The 23,799-nt window shown below is 39.8% G+C and overlaps 1 protein-coding gene across 1 annotated transcript in view; it reads left to right on the forward strand.

Moving 5' to 3' along the window:
• T265_04439 (hypothetical protein) overlaps positions 1–23,087 on the forward strand; it is a gene marked incomplete at both ends in the record, with an annotated part of 108,528 nt that extends 85,441 nt beyond the window's left edge. Inside the window, 4 exons of the mRNA XM_009169184.1 lie at positions 928–1,134; positions 4,585–4,770; positions 17,207–17,359; positions 21,220–23,087. Coding sequence (XP_009167448.1) covers positions 928–1,134; positions 4,585–4,770; positions 17,207–17,359; positions 21,220–22,659 — 1,986 coding nt within the window. The remainder of the gene's footprint in view (positions 1–927; positions 1,135–4,584; positions 4,771–17,206; positions 17,360–21,219) is intronic.
• Positions 23,088–23,799: the final 712 nt, after the last annotated feature.

Raw genomic sequence — 23,799 nt, forward strand, 5'->3', positions numbered from 1 at the left:
TCAATTTTTCCAATTAGAACTTAGCTAAATACTCCTGGATTTGAAATCTGGAGGAAAAAATGTATATCTAGGGTTTTTTTTGATCAGAGGGACTTCTGGAATAGTCCGAAAAGTTTCCACGGATGCTGAGAAAAAATACGTTAAGCAAATCGGTGGAAAAGACTTAAGATCAATTATTTTTTCTCTAGAAATATCAGGCATCCGAAAACCTCTCGTCCATTTTGGGTGAGCATCCCAACGGAGTGCGCCAGTCTAGTACGTTGATAGCTAGGCCCTGCCCTACCCTGCAAATATACACTAAATGAGTCGTCTAAAGGTAGGCCCACATGGCATCTAGCTGGCTCCAGACAGACTCTTTTTGTAATTCTTGTTCACAATAAGTATGCAAACACTCATCATATTCTGAACGTTGATTACTGCTGTGCCTGACCAAAACAAAGTTGTTAATCTTCTACTTCCATCAATGATTTTAATTGGGCAGTCTGCGTGGTAGCGTTTAGGATTACATATTCTTGACACAAATAGATAAGACAAAACCCCTTAGTCTTAGTATTCTGTGAACAAATTGATGCAAAGGCTTTCATCGTTATTGGGACAAAAATAAAAGAACCCATTCTGTAACTCTTCAGTAACGAAAAAAAACATANGTATGATTCCTCATACATGATCATTCGCCATTCTGTACGCGTACGTTAACAATCATGCGAGCAAAAGTTATTCTGATGTACATATTTTTCTCTAATGTTGTCTGAAATTATCGTGGATTGTTTGATGTACCCATGGTCGCAACATGCTCAGGAGAACATCACTTGACACAAATCCAAATAGTTTATTTCAGCCCATTTATATGGCTCGGTCAATCAACGGAACTTTTTTCCATTCCGTCAAATTTACATGATAAACACTGCTTTTTGCTTGGAATTTCAGCATCGAACGGAACGTTTCCTGATAATTGTCAGGTGCATTCTCAAGGCACTGGAATTGTTGCAAATTGTCGTTCAGACGTACATGATTCAAGACTGCTTCCATCGATGTAGCGATAAACTTACACATCAGATAATTAAACCGGGACGTCAGTCCATTGTAGCCTTGTTGGGGATCAACCTTGCCCTTTGGATTCAGCAAAGTTTTCAGGTAAGTGTTTTCAAGGTTGACTTCTCCGAAGCATGTAATAGGCTATTTCCTCAATGGAGTTGTATCAGATTCTGTCTCCACATGTTGATCCATTTTGAATTATGATGTACTTCATATATCCAAACTATTTCAACGGGAAAGATTGCCCGAATGTTCTGACTATCACGAATACGTTTGAGCGGTTTTACTGACATTTTTGGCAAGAACTCGGCTTGTAACCAGTTTTATGGGCGATAGTGCATAAGTGTAAAATGGTCATCAAAGGTGGCCAAAATATAAGTTCACCGAAAGTTGGTTAAAATCAGTCAAAAAGCATCACAAACGTATAGNTGCACATATGACGCTACTGATGTGAAATTTCAGACAGCCGACTGGACTTGAACCAACAACAATATTTCTGTTTTGGTACTTGAAAAAACCAAGTTAGGCCTTTGAAGGCCTCTGATAAACATATACTTTTCTGGTACTTTAACATAAAAAGAACTATATGTTATCTTTGAAACAGATTTTACTTGGTGTAAATACTAGTCTTTCAACGTTTATTTGTGAAGTCAGGCAGTTTTTAGCTAGATCCATGTGGAAAGACTTTATCTAGGTGCATCTGAGAGTGACAACTCTATTGTTCTCTTAGAAAGTAAAGGGTCAATACTTTGTGTTGGCATAAATTATATCAAACTGTAAGGCAGCCAATTTTATTTTACCTGCGTGTTAGTCTGGAAAGTTAATCACAATGTGAATGTCTGGAAAGAAAAACCCTTTCCAATGCGTAAGAAAAATCAGTGCACTGCCAATAAACTAATAACTGTGGGTAGTGGTAAAACATTTTTAGAATATGTGGCAGAAGACACTGGGGGCACTCTACACATGAGCACACCAGTAGAAACAGGTTTGATTACACACATATATGCATGGGTTCCTACCAGCGCAAATAATTTCACTCCAAATCATAGTAATCTGGTGGGTCCAAGAAAACCTACCCTGAAAACTTAATAAACAGAATTGTGCAAGTCGTTTTTTACACAGATACAAGATAACTGTGTGATTTCCTGAACCATGGTATGCAATCCCCACAAGAATCCTCCCCCTATGTTGTGTTTCCGAAAAGACTGCATACATGATTATATATGTAAACAACGAAAACTTTGCTGTGCGTCCCCATACTGATTATATAGCTTACTGCCGTTCTGCGGAGTACTATATTAATGTGCGGGATTTTGACTGGTTGCCGATATCTGTCTTCGTTGTTAACAGTCATTGACACAGTGCAGGAAATGTTCTCACAAAATGGAGACAATCATATTTCCTTACCGCCAGAAATAGTCAGAAGGGTGTCAACGACTAATGTGTAAGAGACGATACCATTCATTCACAGAAATCAATAATGCTAATTATGAAATTATAAAATATATAAACACCGTGATCAACCAGCTGTTTCCTTGAGCTTCCATAGATGTTTACTGAACTGATCTTTTAAAGAACTATTTATACCTATCCAGGAATATCATATGTAAGTTGTCATTTAAAGTAAACTGCTCATCCATAACAAAGCTACGCGCACGTTTAGAAGCATTACGTCACCTGTAGGAATTCCCGTTTGCCTGCAAAACACCATTGTAAAGACTATTTTTGCTTTTCTGCCCAAAGTTTAAATACAGCCTCAGCCTGATAGCTGTGTGAACGTTGGTTGAAATGCTATTAACTCAGGTGGCGGAAACATAGAAGTGTGCGACTTCCTACTGTACACTCTGTTTTTCCGGAACTCACTGCTGGCCCAAAATTATGTTCCAGAATTTTCTAACTAAGAAACACACCTTTGTTTTGTATGATTGTGGAAAGTCATTTAACCTTATACTACCCAGTTTATATTTTTGTGGCAGATGTCTATCAACAGGTTTTCAGGATGGTAAAACCTAGATCATCAGGAGGCAGAGATCACTTTGATGGCTGGTTTGCAAGCATGTGTATGAGATGGCAGAGAGCTACAAATTGTGACCAACAAAAACGCGTACAGAAAAATAAATATAAAACCGGTATTTTGATGTATTTTATAAGGTACAGTGAACCATCACGTTTAAAACTATTATCTCCATGAATGCTTCCAAAGTCTTCATACAACTAAAGCCTTTTCATTAGACTAGGCAGAGTTGAAGATCTCAGGGGGGTCAAAAAGTAGCGGACGTAATCCCTACTAAAGTATAAATGCAATAACCACTACCTATAGTGCAGTAAACTAAACAGTTAACACGTAGAGAACACGTCTGAGCGAATTTGCGGGAATGGGTATCATAGTGTCACATCCAACTGAATATATCAATTTCAATCTGCTGCAAAACGTAGTGATCACAAGCAATAAGTAACAGCGCTATGCCATTTGTACGCCTTAGCAAACCAAAAAGTCCGCTCAAGACGTGGAAAGTATTTACCTGGCACATTGAACCAATTTCATTTTCAGTAAAGAGCTCTTAATGTGCTCATAAATAAGTAATTTTTAAAAGTCTTAAGCATCGAACAGTATTTGCCAGAGATCATGTTGACACCTATATGGAGAATATTCTGAATTTTAATTCTAGGGTAAATTACCATTCGTTCTCTGATGCCAACCTGGAGCTGTGAAAATTTTTATGCACCGAGAAATAAATAAATATATATATATATATACTTTTTCAGTTGCACACCAAATCAGTCACCATTTACTGGGTTGTGAAGTATCACAAAGGATCCAGTAGAATGAGAATATGACATTGTCAGATTGGTTAGAAATCAGGCTTCCAAACGCTCCGAGGGACGCGAAAGGGTTGTGAAAGTTTTGTCGGATTATTTATGAAATTCGCCAAAGATGTGAACATATGCTTGCCATCTGACTCAAAGGAATAACAAGGATTTACGATTGAACCCAATGAACCGTAAATAGTCATGTCATTCAGCGGGAGATTACTGGCAAACTTAGGTTCATTGTGAATTACTGCTCAATGGACTTTGGCTGCATTAGAATCCTCAACATAGACAAACGAAGAGCTTACTTCGAAGCCGTGCAGGAAATCCGTCTGAAAAGGCGAACGTGTCCTCGTTTGAGTGATTTATATGGTCTCCTCGGTCCTCTAAGTGACGACCTATAGTTGTAACGGTTAAGTTACTGAGTGAATCGTCTGTGAGTTAACGAAACGGAAGCACAACATTTGACACAAGAAGTGAAGTGACTGGTGAAGTGACGATACACTCGTCCCTGGGATGCCCCCCTAAGGATAGCTACTGCAGACGAGTTCGGTTAAAAATTAAACTCAAATCTAGTGAGCTCTTCAGTTGTTAAGCATTCACTACATTGGTTGCATTAGAACAGTATGATGTATGATTCCTCATACATGATCATTCGCCATTCTGTACGCGTACGTTAACAATCATGCGAGCAAAAGTTATTCTGATGTACATATTTTTCTCTAATGTTGTCTGAAGATAATTGTCAGGTGCATTCTCAAGGCACTGGAATTGTTGCAAATTGTCGTCCAGACGTACATGATTCAAGACTGCTTCCATCGATGTAGCGATAAACTTACACATCAGATAATTAAACCGGGACGTCAGTCCATTGTAGCCTTGTTGGGGATCAACCTTGCCCTTTGGATTCAGCAAAGTTTTCAGGTAAGTGTTTTCAAGGTTGACTTCTCCGAAGCATGTAATAGGCTATTTCCTCAATGGAGTTGTATCAGATTCTGTCTCCACATGTTGATCCATTTTGAATTATGATGTACTTCATATATCCAAACTATTTCAACGGGAAAGATTGCCCGAATGTTTTGACTATCACGAATAATTTTGGGCGGTTTTACTGACATTTTTGGCAAGAACTCGGCTGGTAAACAGTTTTATGGGTGATAGTGCATAAGTGTAAAATGGTCATCAAAGGTGGCCAAAATATAAGTTCACCGAAAGTTGGTTAAAATCAGTCAAAAAGCATCACAAACGTATAGTTATTTGGCCGGTAACATTGTTTTTTGCTGGATGGCATAGGGGTAGTTGGGTGAGCCAGTGGTGCCAATTGTGCAGCTTTTATGAACCATGTTTTTCAGAAACTTATACAGCATATCCATAGAGATGTAGGCTGCTGATTTCTGGCCCCATCACACCGGCATTCGGTAAATGTGCTCATTTCCATGTAAATTTTCATTATCTGTAAGCACTACTGGCAAACATTTTCTTATGAACGTATAGTTATTTGACCCGTAACATTGTTTTTTGCTGGATGACATAGGAGTAGTTGGGTGAGCCAGTAGTGCCAATTGCGCAGCTTTTATGAACCATGTTTTTTCAGAAACATATACAGCATATCCATAGAGATGTAGACTGCTGATTTCTGGCCCCATCACACCGGCATTCGGTAAATGTGCTCATTTCCATGTAAATTTTCAATATCTGTAAGCACTACTGGCAAACATTTTCTTATGGTAAAGGTGTCCCTACCTGAACGCAGACCACCGAAATCAACAAACGTCTTTTCGCGCATAGGGATAAGAAAATATGCGAACAAAATATGCTTCGTCGTAGCGCGAAGACTTGTTCACCCAAGACAGAGCTGACAGGTGAACAATGAACACTGGTTGTCTGGTACCTTAGAAATACTTGGCTTTATTCGTTTCATGAGATTTAATAAAACAAATAACAGTCATGGGTAAATAGTTGGATTGTCAACATACATCTACTGTACTACCCAGTATACCAGCTACCATTAGAAGCCAAAAAAGAGGGGTTTACGTCATTTGCTATCTGAATGGCCATCGTGCAAGTTACAGTGTTTGACGATCACTCACTTATAACCCATAATTTTGCTTTCACTAAATCAATAACGTTTTACAACCCCCAGTTCTTCCGCCATGGGTTGCACAAGTTAAAGTCAATTTTATTGTATGACAGTGGTTTTACGCTTCGCGAAGTTATGATGGCCACCTAGGAGCCGTTTTTGATACACGTTTGGCTATCCCAGTGTGAGATATTGTTTTCTAAACTCAATTTTTCCAATTAGGACTTAGCTAAATAAATATACACTAAATGAGTCGTCTAAAGGTAGGCCCACATGGCATCTAGCTGGCTCCAGACAGACTCTTTTTGTAATTCTTGTTCACAATAAGTATGCAAACACTCATCATATTCTGAACGTTGATTACTGCTGTGCCTGACCAAAACAAAGTTGTTAATCTTCTACTTCCATCAATGATTTTAATTGGGCAGTCTGCGTGGTAGCGTTTAGGATTACATATTCTTGACACAAATAGATAAGACAAAACCCCTTAGTCTTAGTATTCTGTGAACAAATTGATGCAAAGGCTTTCATCGTTATTGGGACAAAAATAAAAGAACCCATTCTGTAACTCTTCAGTAACGAAAAAAAACATAATTCTGGCTCATTTACTTAAAACGAGTAAGGTTATTTGGGACCCAGAAGAATCAAATAAACAATGCTGACTGATTATTAGCCTGTGCAAGGTAGAGAAGCCCTCACCCCAACTATAGTATGCCATGTGCTTCTAGCTTTAAAACATGGTATTCCTCCTTAAAGAAGTCCCTGCCGCGGGAGCCATGCGGGTAAAATTGTTAATACTCACTGTTGCCCTGACAATTTAAGGAATTTTCGTAAAATCCATTAGAATCATGTAAAATGGAGGACGCAATATTCCTTCTTTGTGTCGAATAAAAAATGGATTAGTTTGTACTCACACTTATGGACCAAGAGACAAGTGGTCGTACCCGGCCAAACTCACTTCATGTTATTTGTTACACATAATATGATGATATATTGGTATCTGCAAGAACTATGTTGAGCAAATTTTCGTCTCTTTCCGTAAAGATCAAAGCTGCGCTCTGGAACAACACTGAACTGGTCGGACAAGAGACCATATACACACCATTGTGAGGCAATGTCAGGCGTGGCGCCAGGTCAAATAGGAAACTTATCATCAAACGGTGGAATACAGGCCTATTTAACAGGCAAAATATTGTGACAAGGAGACGCCCTGCTCCCGCACAGTAGGAGAACAATGCGTAGCTTATCTTACCTGAACAAGAATTCTAACAACTTGCGTAACATAATATTAATAGAAAGCTCCACAAGAATGGTGTTCAGTTGTAATTTTTAGGCGAGTGAATAGTCTTGTAGCCTGATATTTTCTGGCCTGAAAACCAGCTAAGCACTACCCCGGAGCAAAACAACTATGAGCATTCACCAGTGATGTTTTGTACAAAGAGAAGGACCTATGTTATACTAACTAGTGGAACTACGACTCCTTCTGTTGACCTTGTCTCATAACTCAGGGCTATCTTGAAGTAACAAAGGACAATAAGGTTTTTCTAGCGCATTTCCCGTACAACTACCCCAAAGGACAGAGATTGGCATTAGAATAGTTTGGCTTTTTCGTCTAAACTGCACAATTTCGGCAGGTAGTTTCGCCGAAATACGAAAGTGGGAAAGAAATAAAACAAAACAAGCGGACTGAAGGGGCGCAAGTCTTGCTGCATTAGATATGCTAATGAAGCCACCCTCAATATATCACGCTATTGGTACCCACAGCAAAGAACAGTCGTACATCCTAGTGACTAGGACCCAAGCATCCTATTTCAGATACTACGGTTGAGAAATTTCAAGATAGCTACTTATCTTTGTATTTATGACTGGTAGTGGTAGTTGCAAAAATGATCCGCTAGTGAGAGCGTTTCGGAAGTGCGGTACAACTGGTACTATCGTTTCCACTTCTGGTTAACTCGCGCTCTGCAATCATGCTCAACTTCTTCGTCAGCGTTTCTGTTCGTTCCAGGGATGCTCATCGTGTCTGCGGGGGTACTTCATAGAAATGTGCTCTTAATTGTGTACTAAGTATATAAGTCATTGCACCGAACAATTGATGACTAAGTATTTTATGAGGCTCGCCAATAGTGGCTGATCGGAAACTATGTTCCTATTGCGTTGATTGTACTCCTCATTTGGGTTTCGTGTTAGATCAAATTGATCAAATTTTTAGATTAAATGGTTCAGAAAATTATGTAGAGTGACCCACAAACATGAGCACTTGATTGGTCCCTTAGGGTCGTGTGTCCATTGGATGGAATAGCCTGCGATGTACTCCTTAAAGAGGCTTAGATAAACGGCGTCATTGGATTAGCTTGCATCTACAATGCTTTGACGTGTGATAAGATTCGGGACCAAAACAGCAACAAATGCTTGGACAAGCGTCCATCGCACGGCGGTTTGCAGTGGTTGTGGCAATCCGCTACAGAGCATCTGGTTACGTTCAAACGGTTGCGCTTGTAACCCAGTAAAATAACTGTGTGCGTGCCTGAACCAATTAAAAGAATAGTTTACGCTACATCATTTTTGTCACGCAGGCGGTACAAATTCATAATTTGGTGGTGTATTGCACTGATCACCTATTGGCTTTGAAAACGCATCCGAATGGCCTGCGGAGCGTTCTTTCGAAACGTTCAGCAAATTAATTGTAGTGAATATGCAGTTTTAAAGTATACGGAAGCTGGACATTTGGAATGGTGAACAAACTGGCACTGGTGTCCTCACGTCTAGGTTTCCGGGTTTTCCCCTCCGAACACATGAAATTCAGTTTGGACTAGATGAAAGGATTATTTGAAAGGACAATTTGAAATTACCGATCTGCCCGTCTGTTCATCAATTAAATACAGCGCCAGAGCTTTCGCCAAACTTATGTTCTCTTTAGGAACAAACTGTATGAAATGCATGAAACGATTCGGTCGCAAGTGAATCTTTCGCTAATGAGCCACTTCGCTGATCAGCAGATGGATATCACAACCAATATATGTTAAGCTTGTAATCGGATGAGTATTCTATTAACTCCAAGTTAGTGTGCAAAAGAATGCATTTTGTCATGTGCTTCGAAACATTTGTGAGATCTGAATAATCATTTGCTTGATGGAACCATTCTCCTAAATAGTCGTCATTACTCGCAATTCATCGGTCAAATCTCAAAAGAAGGATTAGGATTTATCCGACTGTTTCAGACATTGTGGTAGTTGAACTTGGGGACGTTCAGCCCCATTGAGGCTACAGTCCCCGTGAGACCACGGAATGTACGCGCAGAGAAGAGACTAGTGAATTGTATCGGCAATTTTGACTAGGTGCCCGTGGGCGCCTCAAAATCTCACAGAAAATCTGCGAATCAGTAAAATATTGTTCTAGTGTGATCCGTATTTCTGGCACAGATTTTGAGATACTAGCTTGCTCCACAAATCACTGCTTCTTCCCATGTACAAATCCCGCTACCATTGGTAGGTATTAGATGTCTATCTATCCCGCAATGATTTAAGGAAACTGAACCAGTATAAAAATTAGCGAAACCAAAAGCGCTGTTTTTCGATGCATATGTGAGGGTCCTTAAACAATATACCAAACAATGCCCCAATTACTTATATTTCGACTAGGCGAATTCGACTTCAGCTTGCCATTTTTGTCCCTCGTTGAAGCGATTGCACGATTACCCACTACTACAGCTCCTGCTAATTACTAGAGAAATGAACTCTGCTATCTCAATTCAAGTTTGTGACAGTCTTGGAAATGTGTAAAGATGTTGCGTCCTTTCATTTCGCCGCTTCAGCTGCGGACTGAGTGTGAACATACCACTACAGAATGCACTCACCATGTAAGCGCAAATTTGTTTCGCTATTTTAATTCACATTCAGCGCTGACGAGAAAATGTAAATTGGGTGCCATAGGGCGAAGAAACACAGCAGGGCATTCTAAATTTTCGTCGCCTTTTCGGGCCCTGGGGCCAACCTCTCACTGAATTCAGATCGTAGCTTACGGAGAGGTGACATAAATATACTGAGTTAGATTAAACTGTGCCTTTCGACGTTATAGAAATTTTTTGTGTGAAAACTACTAAAGAGCCTGTTCGGTTGCGCAAATGAAATACACAATGCATGCAGGGTGTACTTCAGCCCACATTTTTTCGCAAGATTCCCCGGCAGGTAGAGGTACAGATGAATGGACGTAAAACATTCTTGCAAACACCTTTGATCATACGCGTGACATATCCCTACCACCAAGAGTTGTAGATTTCAAAATGTTTACGGCCGATAAGTCAGTCCGTGCAGCTCATCGATTAGTACTTCATCACCCCAGTAAAATACATTTTCAGATATTACCACCAAAAACATTAAGAGTATCCATGAAACCAAGGGCGATATTCACTTGAGGTATTCGGCAGAATTATTCGTGACTTCAAAATCCTTGATTATTCAGTATTGATAGGTGTGGATCCGTGCAATTTAAGAGCGTCTTCCTGGTCAGAACTGAGGCCGGATATTCTTTACCTCTTTTGTTTAACTGTCAGTAGCACTGTATATAAATGGGAACACAAAATCCTGTATTTAGTTTCATCCGGTTGGTCTGCTCACGCCCAACTGATTAATTGTAATGTGAAAGAAGTTCATTGTGCGAATAATTGTTCCAATTGCCATCCGCGGAATCATCTAGTTCACACGGCTAAACTCCTAGTCTCTGGCTTATCGGGAGTTATGACCTCCACAAAGACCGAAAAAAGGCTTAAATAACCCGATCTGCTCATCCGCCATCTAATCCTTCGTCTGAATAATTCGGCGACTGGACGAGTCTGCACACGCCGTATACTTTGTCATTTTTTTCGGCGCCGAACCGTTATATCCCATTTCAACGTTCAGACGCCTTAATCTGATACACAATATCCATTCATCATCGTGAACGTAAGTCACCATGCATCTTACATCTTCATTTTGTATTAACACAGAGCAGGCCGGAGGAATTCCCGCCATTTAAAAGTACATACTCATATTTATGGTACAAAGAAAGTACTGCTCTCGACATTTCACGTGTTTGAGCCGCGGTGATTTTCTAATATACCCCAACCACAGTTGGTTGAAAAAAACATCTAGTGTTTTACACAGTGGATTCGAAATCTCTGGCTCAGCAGCTGCTGAGAGCTTGATTTTTTACCTTTTGGCCCTAAAACAAAATCTAATAGTTAGTAAATCTCGCACACATTTCGCAGAATTTTGTGAGAGCTTCTTTAAGTTGGTGTAAAAAAAATTCAATCTAGGGAGCTTGAGTTTCTATACAGTCATCTGTTTACTTAGTCACGTAATTTGATATCTACGCTCTTTATGCATTGGATGACGCTGGATCTTCTGGGAGTTTCATTCAAAAATAAGGTTTACCTGACTTCACATTTAAGCCTGCCATGACATACAGGGGAGCTTACAGGTGAACTGACGTTCTGCGAAGTTCCATTCTCATAGTAGAGTGCGCGTAAACTACACCCACTCTTCCGGGGATTGCGTCATAAGTGAGTGAAAAGCATATGGCTTAGAGGAAGTGATGGCATATGGAAGTATCGTCTGATTGGCTCATCTATCGATTGCCATGTGCTAATAGCAAAAAAATATTTTGTCTCGACTTTGGTTTTGCACATGACATTTCCTACGACGGCGGAATGTTGCCAATCAAAACCGTTCGCAATCCACTTACGGGTTACGGCCTTTTCACGGCAGATTATTTCATCAATGCACAAAGTCGTACGTGAGTCATAACACGGCTGCAAATGCAACCGGTTTTTTCGTAAATGGATTGACATTTTGGCAAAACAGATGCAAAGGTTGTGAAAACAGAACTTGTAATTAGCGAATATACACTCATTTGCAAACTAATTTGGTTTTTCGAGAGACTCACCCGGGACCCAGCTGAATCTCTCGTAATTATTTCGCAGACTGGAAGATACGTAACAGCTGATGAAATACACTTACTCGCATTAGTGAAAACTCACAGTGTAAACTAGGCTAACATGAATGTTTCGTTCACGATATTCTTCAAATGACAGTGCTACACAGGAATCACCTCGTGCTTCAATCGGTATGGCAACCGCATGAATAATGTATTCTGTCAAGTAATAAATGTGCTGGTTCTCTAATATGATAGCACCTCAATGTCCGGAGTATAATTGCCCCCAAAATAACCACAATATAAAGGACAGCAGATGACCACAGAGTAAACTGAAAACAAAACTGGGTATCAGAGCAAATGTTTACGTGTGCGTTCGTAGTTTTACGTGGTTGGAACAAGGATCGAAGGATCACTCTGCACGGTAGATAGTGGCTGTGAAAATTAGATCCACTCTTTGTCACAGTTCCAAGCTTTGCAAAGCATAGACCCAGTGACGGGCAAAACATTCTTGGCTGACACCGCCAATTTCAAAAACTGTCGTTCATCTTTCTTGGTATCGCGCTTAGATGTTGACAGCTAAGACATTAGACCACAAGCTGCGAAATTTTCACTGGTTTGAGAATACCAATGAATGCTTAAGACACATTCGAATTTCACATTCCAATGCTCCTTGTTTTAAGTTGAACATTTGATAGAAAAACAGTCCCGGTTTAGATGAAGAGGTAACTCAGTTTTACCTGCACATTACACCTTAAACTTTAAAACACTAATTTAAAGGTATTTAAAGGTATTAAAGTAGACTGTTGGAGAACACTCAAATGTGCAAACGAAATTTTAGCCTGAGTGCAATCCCCGCGCTTCCGAACTGATTATTCAACTCTTTCTGAAGAGCAAAGTGATGGGAATTTTGCTGAAAAAGCATCCGAATATACGCATGTGGATTACTAGTCTTGCGTACATTGAAGAAAACTCTATTCTACAGAATTTCATACAGTTCATAGTTTATCTTATCTCGAAAGTAGGCGCTACCACAGTAATATGCAAACCGCGACGTAGAGTTGGTTTTGGATTTCTCTTGAAGGAACTATCCACAAAGTTGGTGCATTTAGCTTGCATAACTTGTTATAAATTGGATAATTAGACAGTGACTTTCTTCATGGGAACTATCACAATCTTCTTGACTTTAACCTCACCTACGGCAACCAGAACTCACTGAAGAGTGAAAGACAATATAAAATGACGTAATTTCACCAAAAACTCAATAATTTTCTCTTTTTTGAATAGATGACGCTTTGGTAGAAAATAGGGCAGCCGTGTCACCAAATGACACTAGTCCATATAAGGAGTTTTTGTCCGACAACCTCTTGTTCTACGTTCTAAACAAGAAACAGAATAATGGTTTTGTCGTGAAATCTCCTGAATCACTATTAGTAACTTCCGTTATATGACACCACATTACCTAGCTTCTCGGTTGTCTTCGTTACGTGGATGGTAAGGTTGCGATCACCTCCAAATGCCAGCAAGAAGAATGCTTATACGGACATTAGAACTGCATCACGTTCATCAAGGTGACCGAACGTGAAAACAATAGGATTAAATTCCTAAACTTTCACCTAGCACCAAGCGAGAACAGTGCCTATTCAATGGCAGTTCACCGGATGCAGACGCATTTTGATGATATATGGTCACTATGCCTCAACTCAAATGCATTTCATAGAATGTTGTTTATTCTTATCTACGGTAGATCGGATCGACAAACAACGTCCTGGGGAAAGGACTCATTTGTCTTTAAGAGTATATTACTGCACGTATTTGTAGAATATATTGAAAACTGACATGACTTGAAGCACATCAAGACTGTATCCTTCTCCCATTTGTAAATAGCCGCGGTAGCTAATATTTCCTTCATCCTGGTGACTAAGCCCGCAGATCAACAATCAAATAAACCCAAGCCAATGACCTAATTGTGATCAAGCTCTTCCACGGACTCTCACAGCCAAGTCTGACACACTTCGCACCCTTGCGACCCCTGTGACCACAGGACCACGACGCCACGAGGAACTCCGCTACCATAGATGGAGTCCACGTAACAATTAGGTTTCANAGACCCCTACTGAAATACCTCAGAGGTTTGCTGAATCTAGGTATCGTACAAACTTACTAGCGCAAACGTACGACAGAACTGTGGAAACAGACTCCACCGTGGAGTTATGCGCCTTAACTGAGAACCACACAATTGATTATGAACGTGAGTATATTACTGCACGTATTTGTAGAATATATTGAAAACTGACGTGACTTGAAGCACATCAAGACTGTATCCTTCTCCCATTTGTAAGTAGCCGCGGTAGCCAATATTTCCTTCATCCTGGTGACTAAACCCGCAGATCAACAATCAAATAAACCCAAGCCAATGACCTAATTGTGATCAAGCTCTTCCACGGACTCTCACAGCCAAGTCTGACACACTTCGCACCCTTGCGACCCCTGTGACCACAGGACCACGACGCCACGAGGAACTCCGCTACCATAGATGGAGTCCACGTAACAAATAGGTTTCACACTGTTACGCTTAATGGTCGTATCAGAGACCCCTTTCTAATAATTTCGATCGCGAGAATCCTAGGGAAGTGTCACTCGTATTAACTGTTTCACAGAAAATCCAAGCACACCTCACATTTTTAAGCCTTTATCTAACCCACGTCCGCTTGAACTGAGGGTAAACAGGTCACCGTAGAGAGATAATTGCTTTTTAGTTTACTTATGCATATATATATATATATATATGCACCAAACAAGATTATTTACAAACCCTCTCACTTCGAATTGCACTTACAGACAGGTCCAAATTTCTTCATAAACAAAACTGTTTTGAACCTGTCCCTGTTGTTTACTACTACTTTCTCCATTGCAGGTTGTTTATGATGTTTGAATTTGCTATGATAGCTGTACAAGCATTACCTTAAACTAGCTCGGATAGCATAGCAATTCAACTTGTGTGAGCTTTGCATTACAGTAGTCTAAAACACATGCCATCAGACCATAAATATATGTTGAGCCATCTTCCTGATTTACGTTCACCATGCTATTGTACAGTCGGAATGCGAAACCTGCTCAAATTTTACCGAATTTTGTAAGGACTTACCAACCAAGTATCTGAGCAGCCCGACTTGACAGTGACTGAACCATACTCAGTATGATCTCACGTAATGCATGAGTTTATCTGTTGCCATTCACGTTACTGAAAAGTGAGTGTCTCAAATCTGAGACTGAGGGCCTGTTTGAACTAATACCATTCTCTAACTATACTGATAAAAAGGTTAAAAAGGTCCATGGTCCCAAAATGATGGTGCAGTAAATGTATCATTGACGAAACCAACATATGCATCACTTGCGTTGGATGTAGACTCCTAAAATCACACGCTTCCTCTTGAAAATAATGATTCGAAAGTCTATCATAATTTCACCAGAAAACTCGACAAACAACGCCTTTCAGTGATTCTTCTTTTTGTCAATACCGATGGTAGATGGGAGCAAACTCAACGGAATTCAATCAATCATAGTGAGGCAGATGTGAGGTAGAAGAATCTGCGTTTGTCAGGTCAAAGTGGGAGGTATGACCTGGTTTTTGCTATTTGCGGATGGGATCCAAACACTAGAACATTTTGGCTTGAAAGATTAGATAATTCTCACCCCCCAACACGAATTCGGCATTTGGGGAGTCGAAAAGCAATAGCTTCGGCAGCCACTAAATCTTGTGAAGCAAAATATAACAGGAACGCTTAAACCTCAGTGGTATTCCAGCAAGTCTTATTGGGAAGCGAATGTGCTAGATAGACGACGGAAACTTTACAAAACAGTATAACAGCATCTACTTTAAAAAGACGGCATTTGTGAGGGACAATAGAGAGGAAATAAAGAGAGATATCAACATTAACTTGCTACAACTTAGAAAGTAAAAACAACCATATGTAACTACTCGTTGGGCCGGCCGAATTTCGCGGGGAGGGCCACTATGTCAGTGAATCCCTGCCAATAAAAATGATTCGCAGTGTCGCGAATTGTTTACTTTCATAGGATGGTGATTTTCCCGAAGTGAATGATGCCTTGAACCGTCTAACTAGTCACCGTTTCAGATATGTCTGTTAAGCAGTCAGTGGCTTCGCTGATAGGAAACGTGCCATTTTTGACAAGAACTCCGTCATACAGGGAAGGATTGTCAGGATGACCAAGTTTTAAGACATACGGAGGATCAGTTAGTAAGGTCTTGTACAACTAGCCGGCCAAATCAGTGCTGAAGGTCAATTAGAAGTTCTTGCTGGCCAGTAAGGATAGGTTCGGAGAAGGAAAATACCATAATGGACGACGGTTTTGAGTTGGGGAGCTTGCGTTTAAAACTTTAGACACAGATCACTGAAAACCTCACGCCGGTAACTGCCAGTCCTACTGATCTGTTGGTACTGAGACGCTTGGCAGTTTCCACTGCTTAGGTCACCATTTACCTTAGAGCAAATATTAGCCTTTATTTCGAAACCCCCTAGTTTCCAGAACTACTGTGCGTTTAGTGTCCAATTCGCAACTGTCATTACTGAGCCTTCAACTGTCACTTGATATCTGCCTTGTTGGTCTGTTTTCGCATCGCTTGTGCTCACCGATTCTGGTGTATAAATACCTGACTGTTTGACATATGTGATCGATACATTTTATTTAGTGTGCACCGTCCTAGTCTTGTCAACCGGAGTTAATCCTTCGTTTGGACCAATATTGAGCATAAAGCTTGCACCAAATCTATTCTGCTGTTAGCTGAATTTACCACCGTCCTAATGATCTCAGGCATCACTGCTTGGTATATTCCAACCCGTTGTAGGTTGAGTCTTGGTGTTGAGCAACACCAGTCTCATTTGCCGCTTAGTTAAACCTACCGGTTGTTCGGATCCCCAAACTTTGATTAGTTTAAGAAGGACAGTGCACTCTAACTCCATGCTGAACATAACGTTAGGATCCAGGTTGCTAAGTTGTTGATAAAATTCGTTAGATTTGTCGCGCTGTGTCGTCTCCGAAACGTCCAATGCCCCACAATGGGCACCGGAACCTGGCTTCCAAATACATTATATATAGTGCAACTTGAGCAACAAGAGGAAATGTAGTAGTCAGGCATCCGTCAGACAAACTAAGCAGGACCCCCTAGTGTCTCAAGTGTCAACATATGCATATTTTAAGAGATCCAAATGAAATTCATCAAAACTTTGCCTCGTAAAATCACTCTATTGACACTACATGGTACCGTAACTTGATCTTTCTTTCCACCTCCCATATTTCAGTTGCTCCAAGAACTAATCATTTTCCTTTCATCTTCCTCTTACATAGCTGAAAAATGCCGACATAATCTTCCTATTGCCGAATGAGAAAGACAGCTACGGGTGGATACTTTTTGTGGTAACCATGCCAATCAGTCTGTTCTATCGGTATCACTGTACTGTATGCTTGTCGCAATGCTTCAACAAATTATATGAAGATGAGGTAAGTGTTGAATCATTTTCCAACATAAGAAAGCGTGAAATTTGTTGATTTGTGTAATTTGAGAAGTTGCTCAGCATAATTTCTTAGTGAGCTGGAAAAGTGAAAGTCGATTGTTGCTGTACAATAGTAGGTGAAATGGAACTTAGATGCACCCGTTTTCTCCGGGAAACTTATGCGTGGATTTGCATTTTGCTAGGTTATTGTGGTTTTTAACGAGCATTTTGATGGTTTACTAGCAGTCATGAAGGAATTCATAAGAGACCCATCCGCCGTGATATAGAGTTATGACGCAGCACGTCAGTTAAAATGTAAGCCTCTTCCCAATTAGCATGCAAAATTTCCGCCTAAACCACCTGCAAATTTTAATTGACTATCGGAATTTTCTTCACCTGTGATTTACTTAGTTAGCATGTTATTGAGGGTCAACTGTATAATCAAGTTAAAACATTATCTCATTAGTCGTACGTTCGGTTTCCAAACACCAGAATAAAGCGCACAGAATCGTTTGAAAATAATTTGGTTCTTAGAAGCATGGGAACAAACCGGGACAATGCATAATATAAGGGACCTATTCTGATAAAATTCGGGACTTTATTGTTCAAGCCCACTGATTGGAGCATATTTTGCGAATTCTCGAGAGATGCATTAGTCGCTCATACACCTTGCATACCACGTCAGAAACGCAAGTGTGAAAGTGCATGCCATGTTGCTGAGCTTCAACAAAATAGCATTTAAAATAACTGGCATTGACGTGTACTGGTGTCCCTTAGCAAACCATCTACCACCCACCCGGGTAGATTGATCCGTCATACAAAATTTTCTGGCCTAGTTTTAAATTTGACACCTGTCATTTGGGGGCAGAAAGTTGTCGTACCTCACTGCAAATACCATAGGTGGAAACTGGTTGATTGAGCTCTCCGTCTGGAACACGCGGTTACTTTTTGGATTAAATACGTATTATAGTGCAAGCCAAAATTTTGAACAGAGCAATATAACATCACCATGGAATATCCAGGGAACCTATGGATTTACTCAACAAATATCTCATCCTGAGTTTCATTTCATCACTCATCAGTAAGATACAAAATTATGCCATATTATGTTCCAGGGTGATTCATACTATTGGGAAGTAATGCCAAAGTGGGCACGATTAACTGAGTACTTTACGTTTCCGAAAAAACATTAGGGTACTGCAAAGGTGGTACTAGGCATCAAGCAGCGTCGAAGCAGCGTAGGTTTTTTGAACGGGTGCCTATGACAATTAGCCCGTTAACTCTGATATGTGTATGTAAATCGAGGTTATCGCCATGGAATGGCCTTGCATCAACCATACATGACGTATAAATAGATAGATAGAAAAAGCAGACAGAGAAGACAAACAGGCAGCCAACCAGACTAATAGATAGATAGATAGATAGATAATAGATAGATAGATAGATAGATAGATAGATAGATAGATAGATAGATAGATAGATAGATAGATAGATAGATAGATAGATAGGATAGAAGATAGATAGATAGATAGATAGATAGATAGATAGATAGATAGATAGATAGATAGATAGATAGATAGATAGATAGATAGATAGATAGATAGATAGATAGATAGATAGATAGATAGATAGATAGATAGATAGATAGATAGATAGATAGATAGATAGATAGATAGATAGATAGATAGATAGATAGATAGATAGATAGATAGATAGATAGATAGATAGATAGATAGATAGATAGATAGATAGATAGATAGATAGATAGATAGATAGATAGATAGATAGATAGATAGATAGATAGATAGATAGATAGATAGATAGATAGATAGATAGATAGATAGATAGATAGATAGATAGATAGATAGATAGATAGATAGATAGATAGATAGATAGATAGATAGATAGATAGATAGATAGATAGATAGATAGATAGATAGATAGATAGATAGATAGATAGATAGATAGATAGATAGATAGATAGATAGATAGATAGATAGATAGATAGATAGATAGATAGATAGATAGATAGATAGATAGATAGATAGATAGATAGATAGATAGATAGATAGATAGATAGATAGATAGATAGATAGATAGATAGATAGATAGATAGATAGATAGATAGATAGATAGATAGATAGATAGATAGATAGATAGATAGATAGATAGATAGATAGATAGATAGATAGATAGATAGATAGATAGATAGATAGATAGATAGATAGATAGATAGATAGATAGATAGATAGATAGATAGATAGATAGATAGATAGATAGATAGATAGATAGATAGATAGATAGATAGATAGATAGATAGATAGATAGATAGATAGATAGATAGATAGATAGGTAGGTAGGTAGGTAGGCAGATTCCTGAATAGATTAGACCGCTGGCGATACTTTCGATGAGCTTGGCTAACTGGTTAAAGACATTTCGTCGATCGTCGCAGTGACATCATCAATGTGCAGTAGATTTTTTTGTGCCATTTTTTAACGGAGCTTCATTTTTTATTGAAATTCCATCAGGTGTATCGTGCCTTACCATGTAATTTACACTACTTTCAAAAAAATTCGATTGCCCTTGCAGGCTGCAGTAGCCTGAATGAGGGTGCTTGACCTTTTGAACCAACTGAATGTATCGGATGCGGTGCCATACTCATTCTAAGGATTCTGGACAGCAGAAAGCTTGTCAAACGAGCTCACGGTCGGTAGGCGCTTCTTCAAATGCGATCCTCACCCCCTTTCACATTACTCCACTTTTATACCGTTCAATGACTCCTTTCAACCGCTTAGTTATACTTCAGCCAAAGACGAAGCACTGTAGATCGTGGATTGATTTGGTCACGAGTTGGTGTTTTCAGGTCAACATTGATAACAAAAACGACCGAGCGTTTTTGAAATGAAAAAANAAACAACGACCGAGCGTTTTTGAAATGAAAAAAGACATACTAAAATATTGCGCTGCTAGTAGATATGGACTTCAACTTCACTTGACACATTAGTCAGTCAACGAGTGGGGGCTCAACTTGATTTGAACGACTCTCTGGGCTCTAACTTCCTGTCATTCAGAGCATTAGTTTCCACCCTTGGTGTTCTAGAAGGAATATGGTTTCCTTCAACGACAGATCTCTCTCTGGTGAGAGTAAAAGGAAGTTTGCGCGAATATGTTTTAGTCTGTATCGTCGAAGAAGATGAAACAGAATCTCTGAACATCATCTAGCTGCATAAAATTCATTTTGGCCGTTTCAAATTCCTAGAGGTGACAGGTATAGCAATAATAGACCATTTTACAAATCCTCAGCTCCGGTGCTTTTGCAGTAAAATTCAACTAACGTGTCAAAGAGTTTGTTTGTAACAAGCAAACATGTTTTCCTGATTCTGGTATATTCGATTTCCTACATCCGAATAAGGAGCATGGTGAAAACCAGTGTGAGTTGCGAGCTGATGTGCAAGTAGACTTACTGAAATTATAGCCATTCGATTTATACACACACGTATATATATTTATACATATACATATATATCCAAGTATCTTTTCACATAGTGTGTATCACAGACTTCCCAGATAATCCGCTGGGAAGGCATTCACCGAGCATTCCTTGCTTTGAGATATAAGCACAAAATTCCACTAAGGACCAAGATGTTACTCAAGCAATGGATAGAGTGCCCAAAATGTGCCAAAATGGTGCGCTTCAAACTGACTGGATCCGGTTCTGGGTCATCTTTACGTGCTGCTCATACACAAAATACCAGAGTAATTATATTTTGGTGTCTCGCATGTATATATACATGTACCTTCTCATTACATCAAATTTGCTTTAATATTAAAGTAGCAATGACCTTAACCTTACTTTTTCCACACAGACTCAGAGATTTGAGGAAATATGGCGCTACCGAGTGGATCCTCTCACCGATATGGTTATTCCTGCTATGGACAGCTTTTGTATGTACGATCACACAGAACCGAATGGCCGCAACTCAAGAGACCAAAAATCTTCGGACGATTCCATCACGAGTGCTCGAACAAAACGGATGGGCATCTTTCTGAAGAATAAACCTTGGAAGACCGTAGATATCCCGGATGAGCAACACTCACCAACAGATATGGAAATCCTAAGGGTCCAGGATGATGAACATGAGCCAAGCAATCATGAGATACCAAAACTACAAACGGTTTCTTCGAAGCTCGATTCAAACCAAATACCTGAGGAGAAATATCTGACTGATGAAATAAACGTACCTGTGATGCAAATAAATGACAGTTCGTATGAGTTTGGCGACGACATTGAGCAGACTAACATGAAGAAAAATCAGTGGACAATTTCCAGCTTTCACAACAATCTTTGCGTTCCGGAGGAAGTGTTGCGAAAAAGAGCATCAAACGTCAATCTAGACACTTCTGATAAGAGCGGTGATAGCAAACGACAAACTGATGCGGGATTTAATGGAAAGACAACGTTGCCTAGAAGAAAACGACTTAGCTTGCCCATGGTTAGCTCAAAGGGAACTTTCAATTCACTCCCAGTTCAGGCAAAAGACGACCGGTCCTCCAAGCTGAAATCACCAAGACACTCACTTTCGAAACACACTACAGGAGCTCAACCCATACGGAGACGCAGGACATTACGAAACCTGGAGACGGCTAAGTATCGCGTTTTGGCGGCAGAACTGGCACATCGAATGGTAATTGAACGAGGGACTAGTGCAAGCACAACAGACGGTCAGGCTCATGGTACAGTAGTCACAGTGCCAAGTGACGGTATGCTTCAATCAATGTCCGGTGATTTTAACTCCATTACCATAGCTGCAGCTCAGAACGTAAACAAGTCATTGTCAAATTCCAAGTACCTATTTACCGTAACTGACAAAACTGAATGCAAATCGGATTTTCGACTTGCACAAGCTATGAACGAGACAGCGGCAATAACAATTGCCCCCGTAGAATCGCGCATTTTATCCAACTTGTCTGCGCCAAAATTGTTGATATCTGAGGAGGACAACAGTGAACAAAATACGTGCAGGCAGCGCATTCGCCGATCACTGTTTCTTTCACCCATTTCTGCGCGAAAGTTTCCTCCAAAATCAGAGGGTTTTTTATCTCCAACATCCGATCAGGCAGACCAACAGCCTATACATAAGTCCGGATCGTGGTCATTCTCCAGATCAATGGGAGCCACCGGACTACGCAACATTTTGCAATCGACTGACAAAAAACCCACTGAATCGAGGAGGGAATTCAAAGGACTTGAGGTGAAACCGTCGAATCGCCTGTTGTCTGAGCGCGACATACAAGACAGTGAATGAAATTAATTCAACTGACTTTGTACCTAATTACACGACTGACTGACAGTAATGTACTCACCATAGCTCAGCTCGTACACCCTACTTTAAAATCCGAATGATGCTCAAAATTTGTCGAGATCAAAATGTATTTTTGCATCCAAATCAGGATTTTGTGTGTGAAGCTTACAACTCGCAATAGAGTGCCATGTTTAACGTACTACGCAAATAGGTTAGAAGTCCTCCGGTTTACACTCGTTAACACGCCAGATCATTATATTGCAAAAATATGAAACACCATTTCAAACATGTGCGCACAGTTACCTAATAAATAAAATGACAAGTGCTTAGTGCGGCATTTTCCTATCTCTATCCAGCAGCACCAGTGCATACTTCTATTGTTTTCATTACATACCTGCATACAGTGAAATGTTGGTTTTTCTAAACAAAAGTTGGTCGGATAACATGTTTTGCTACAAACGTTCTTGTGATTGATTGCTTGCCTCCTGCGTAATTTTCATCCAAGAGTCTGCTCATATCGGGTCCAAGTATGATATAAGAACGTTATCCATTCACCTGGTCTGATGCAATATAAAAAATAGAGCTAGTGATTAGACCCACTCGCTACACATCCATAGGCCAAAATATCAATTCAGAACGCTGATACGAAACATTGAAACAAAGATTGATTCAACTCCGTTTGGCCTGATTCAGATTTTTTCCGTTTTGAGAAACTCGCCTTTTTGTGTTCGAATTTAAATTGTGGACTAGATTCCCCAGAATAGCCTGTAGCCGAGCACGGAGGATATTTATCACAAGGGACTAGATGCTGCGATTTTCAGTTCAATAGCACATTTTCCTTTATATTCAGATCGTACCAATGAATCATCTACGAATTTTTTTATTTTACGAGAAAATGTCATAGCTAGTAAACTGTGGAGAAGTTTGCTGCAGCATATACAATCAGAAACGTATAATCAAAATCACGATACTCAGCACGCAAGTGTTGTTAATTCTGTGAGATTTCGTCCCAGAACTCNCAAGTGTTGTTAATTCTGTGAGATTTCGTTCCAGAAATCTGTTTGGAAGATGTCTTACTTTGCAGTTCGTTCCGGACAATTGTTTTTCCATTACCGAGAAATGACACTATTTATGTAAAATCAT

This window comes from Opisthorchis viverrini (genome assembly GCF_000715545.1).
Source record: "Opisthorchis viverrini unplaced genomic scaffold opera_v5_73, whole genome shotgun sequence".
NCBI classification, from domain to species: Eukaryota; Metazoa; Platyhelminthes; class Trematoda; order Opisthorchiida; family Opisthorchiidae; genus Opisthorchis; species Opisthorchis viverrini.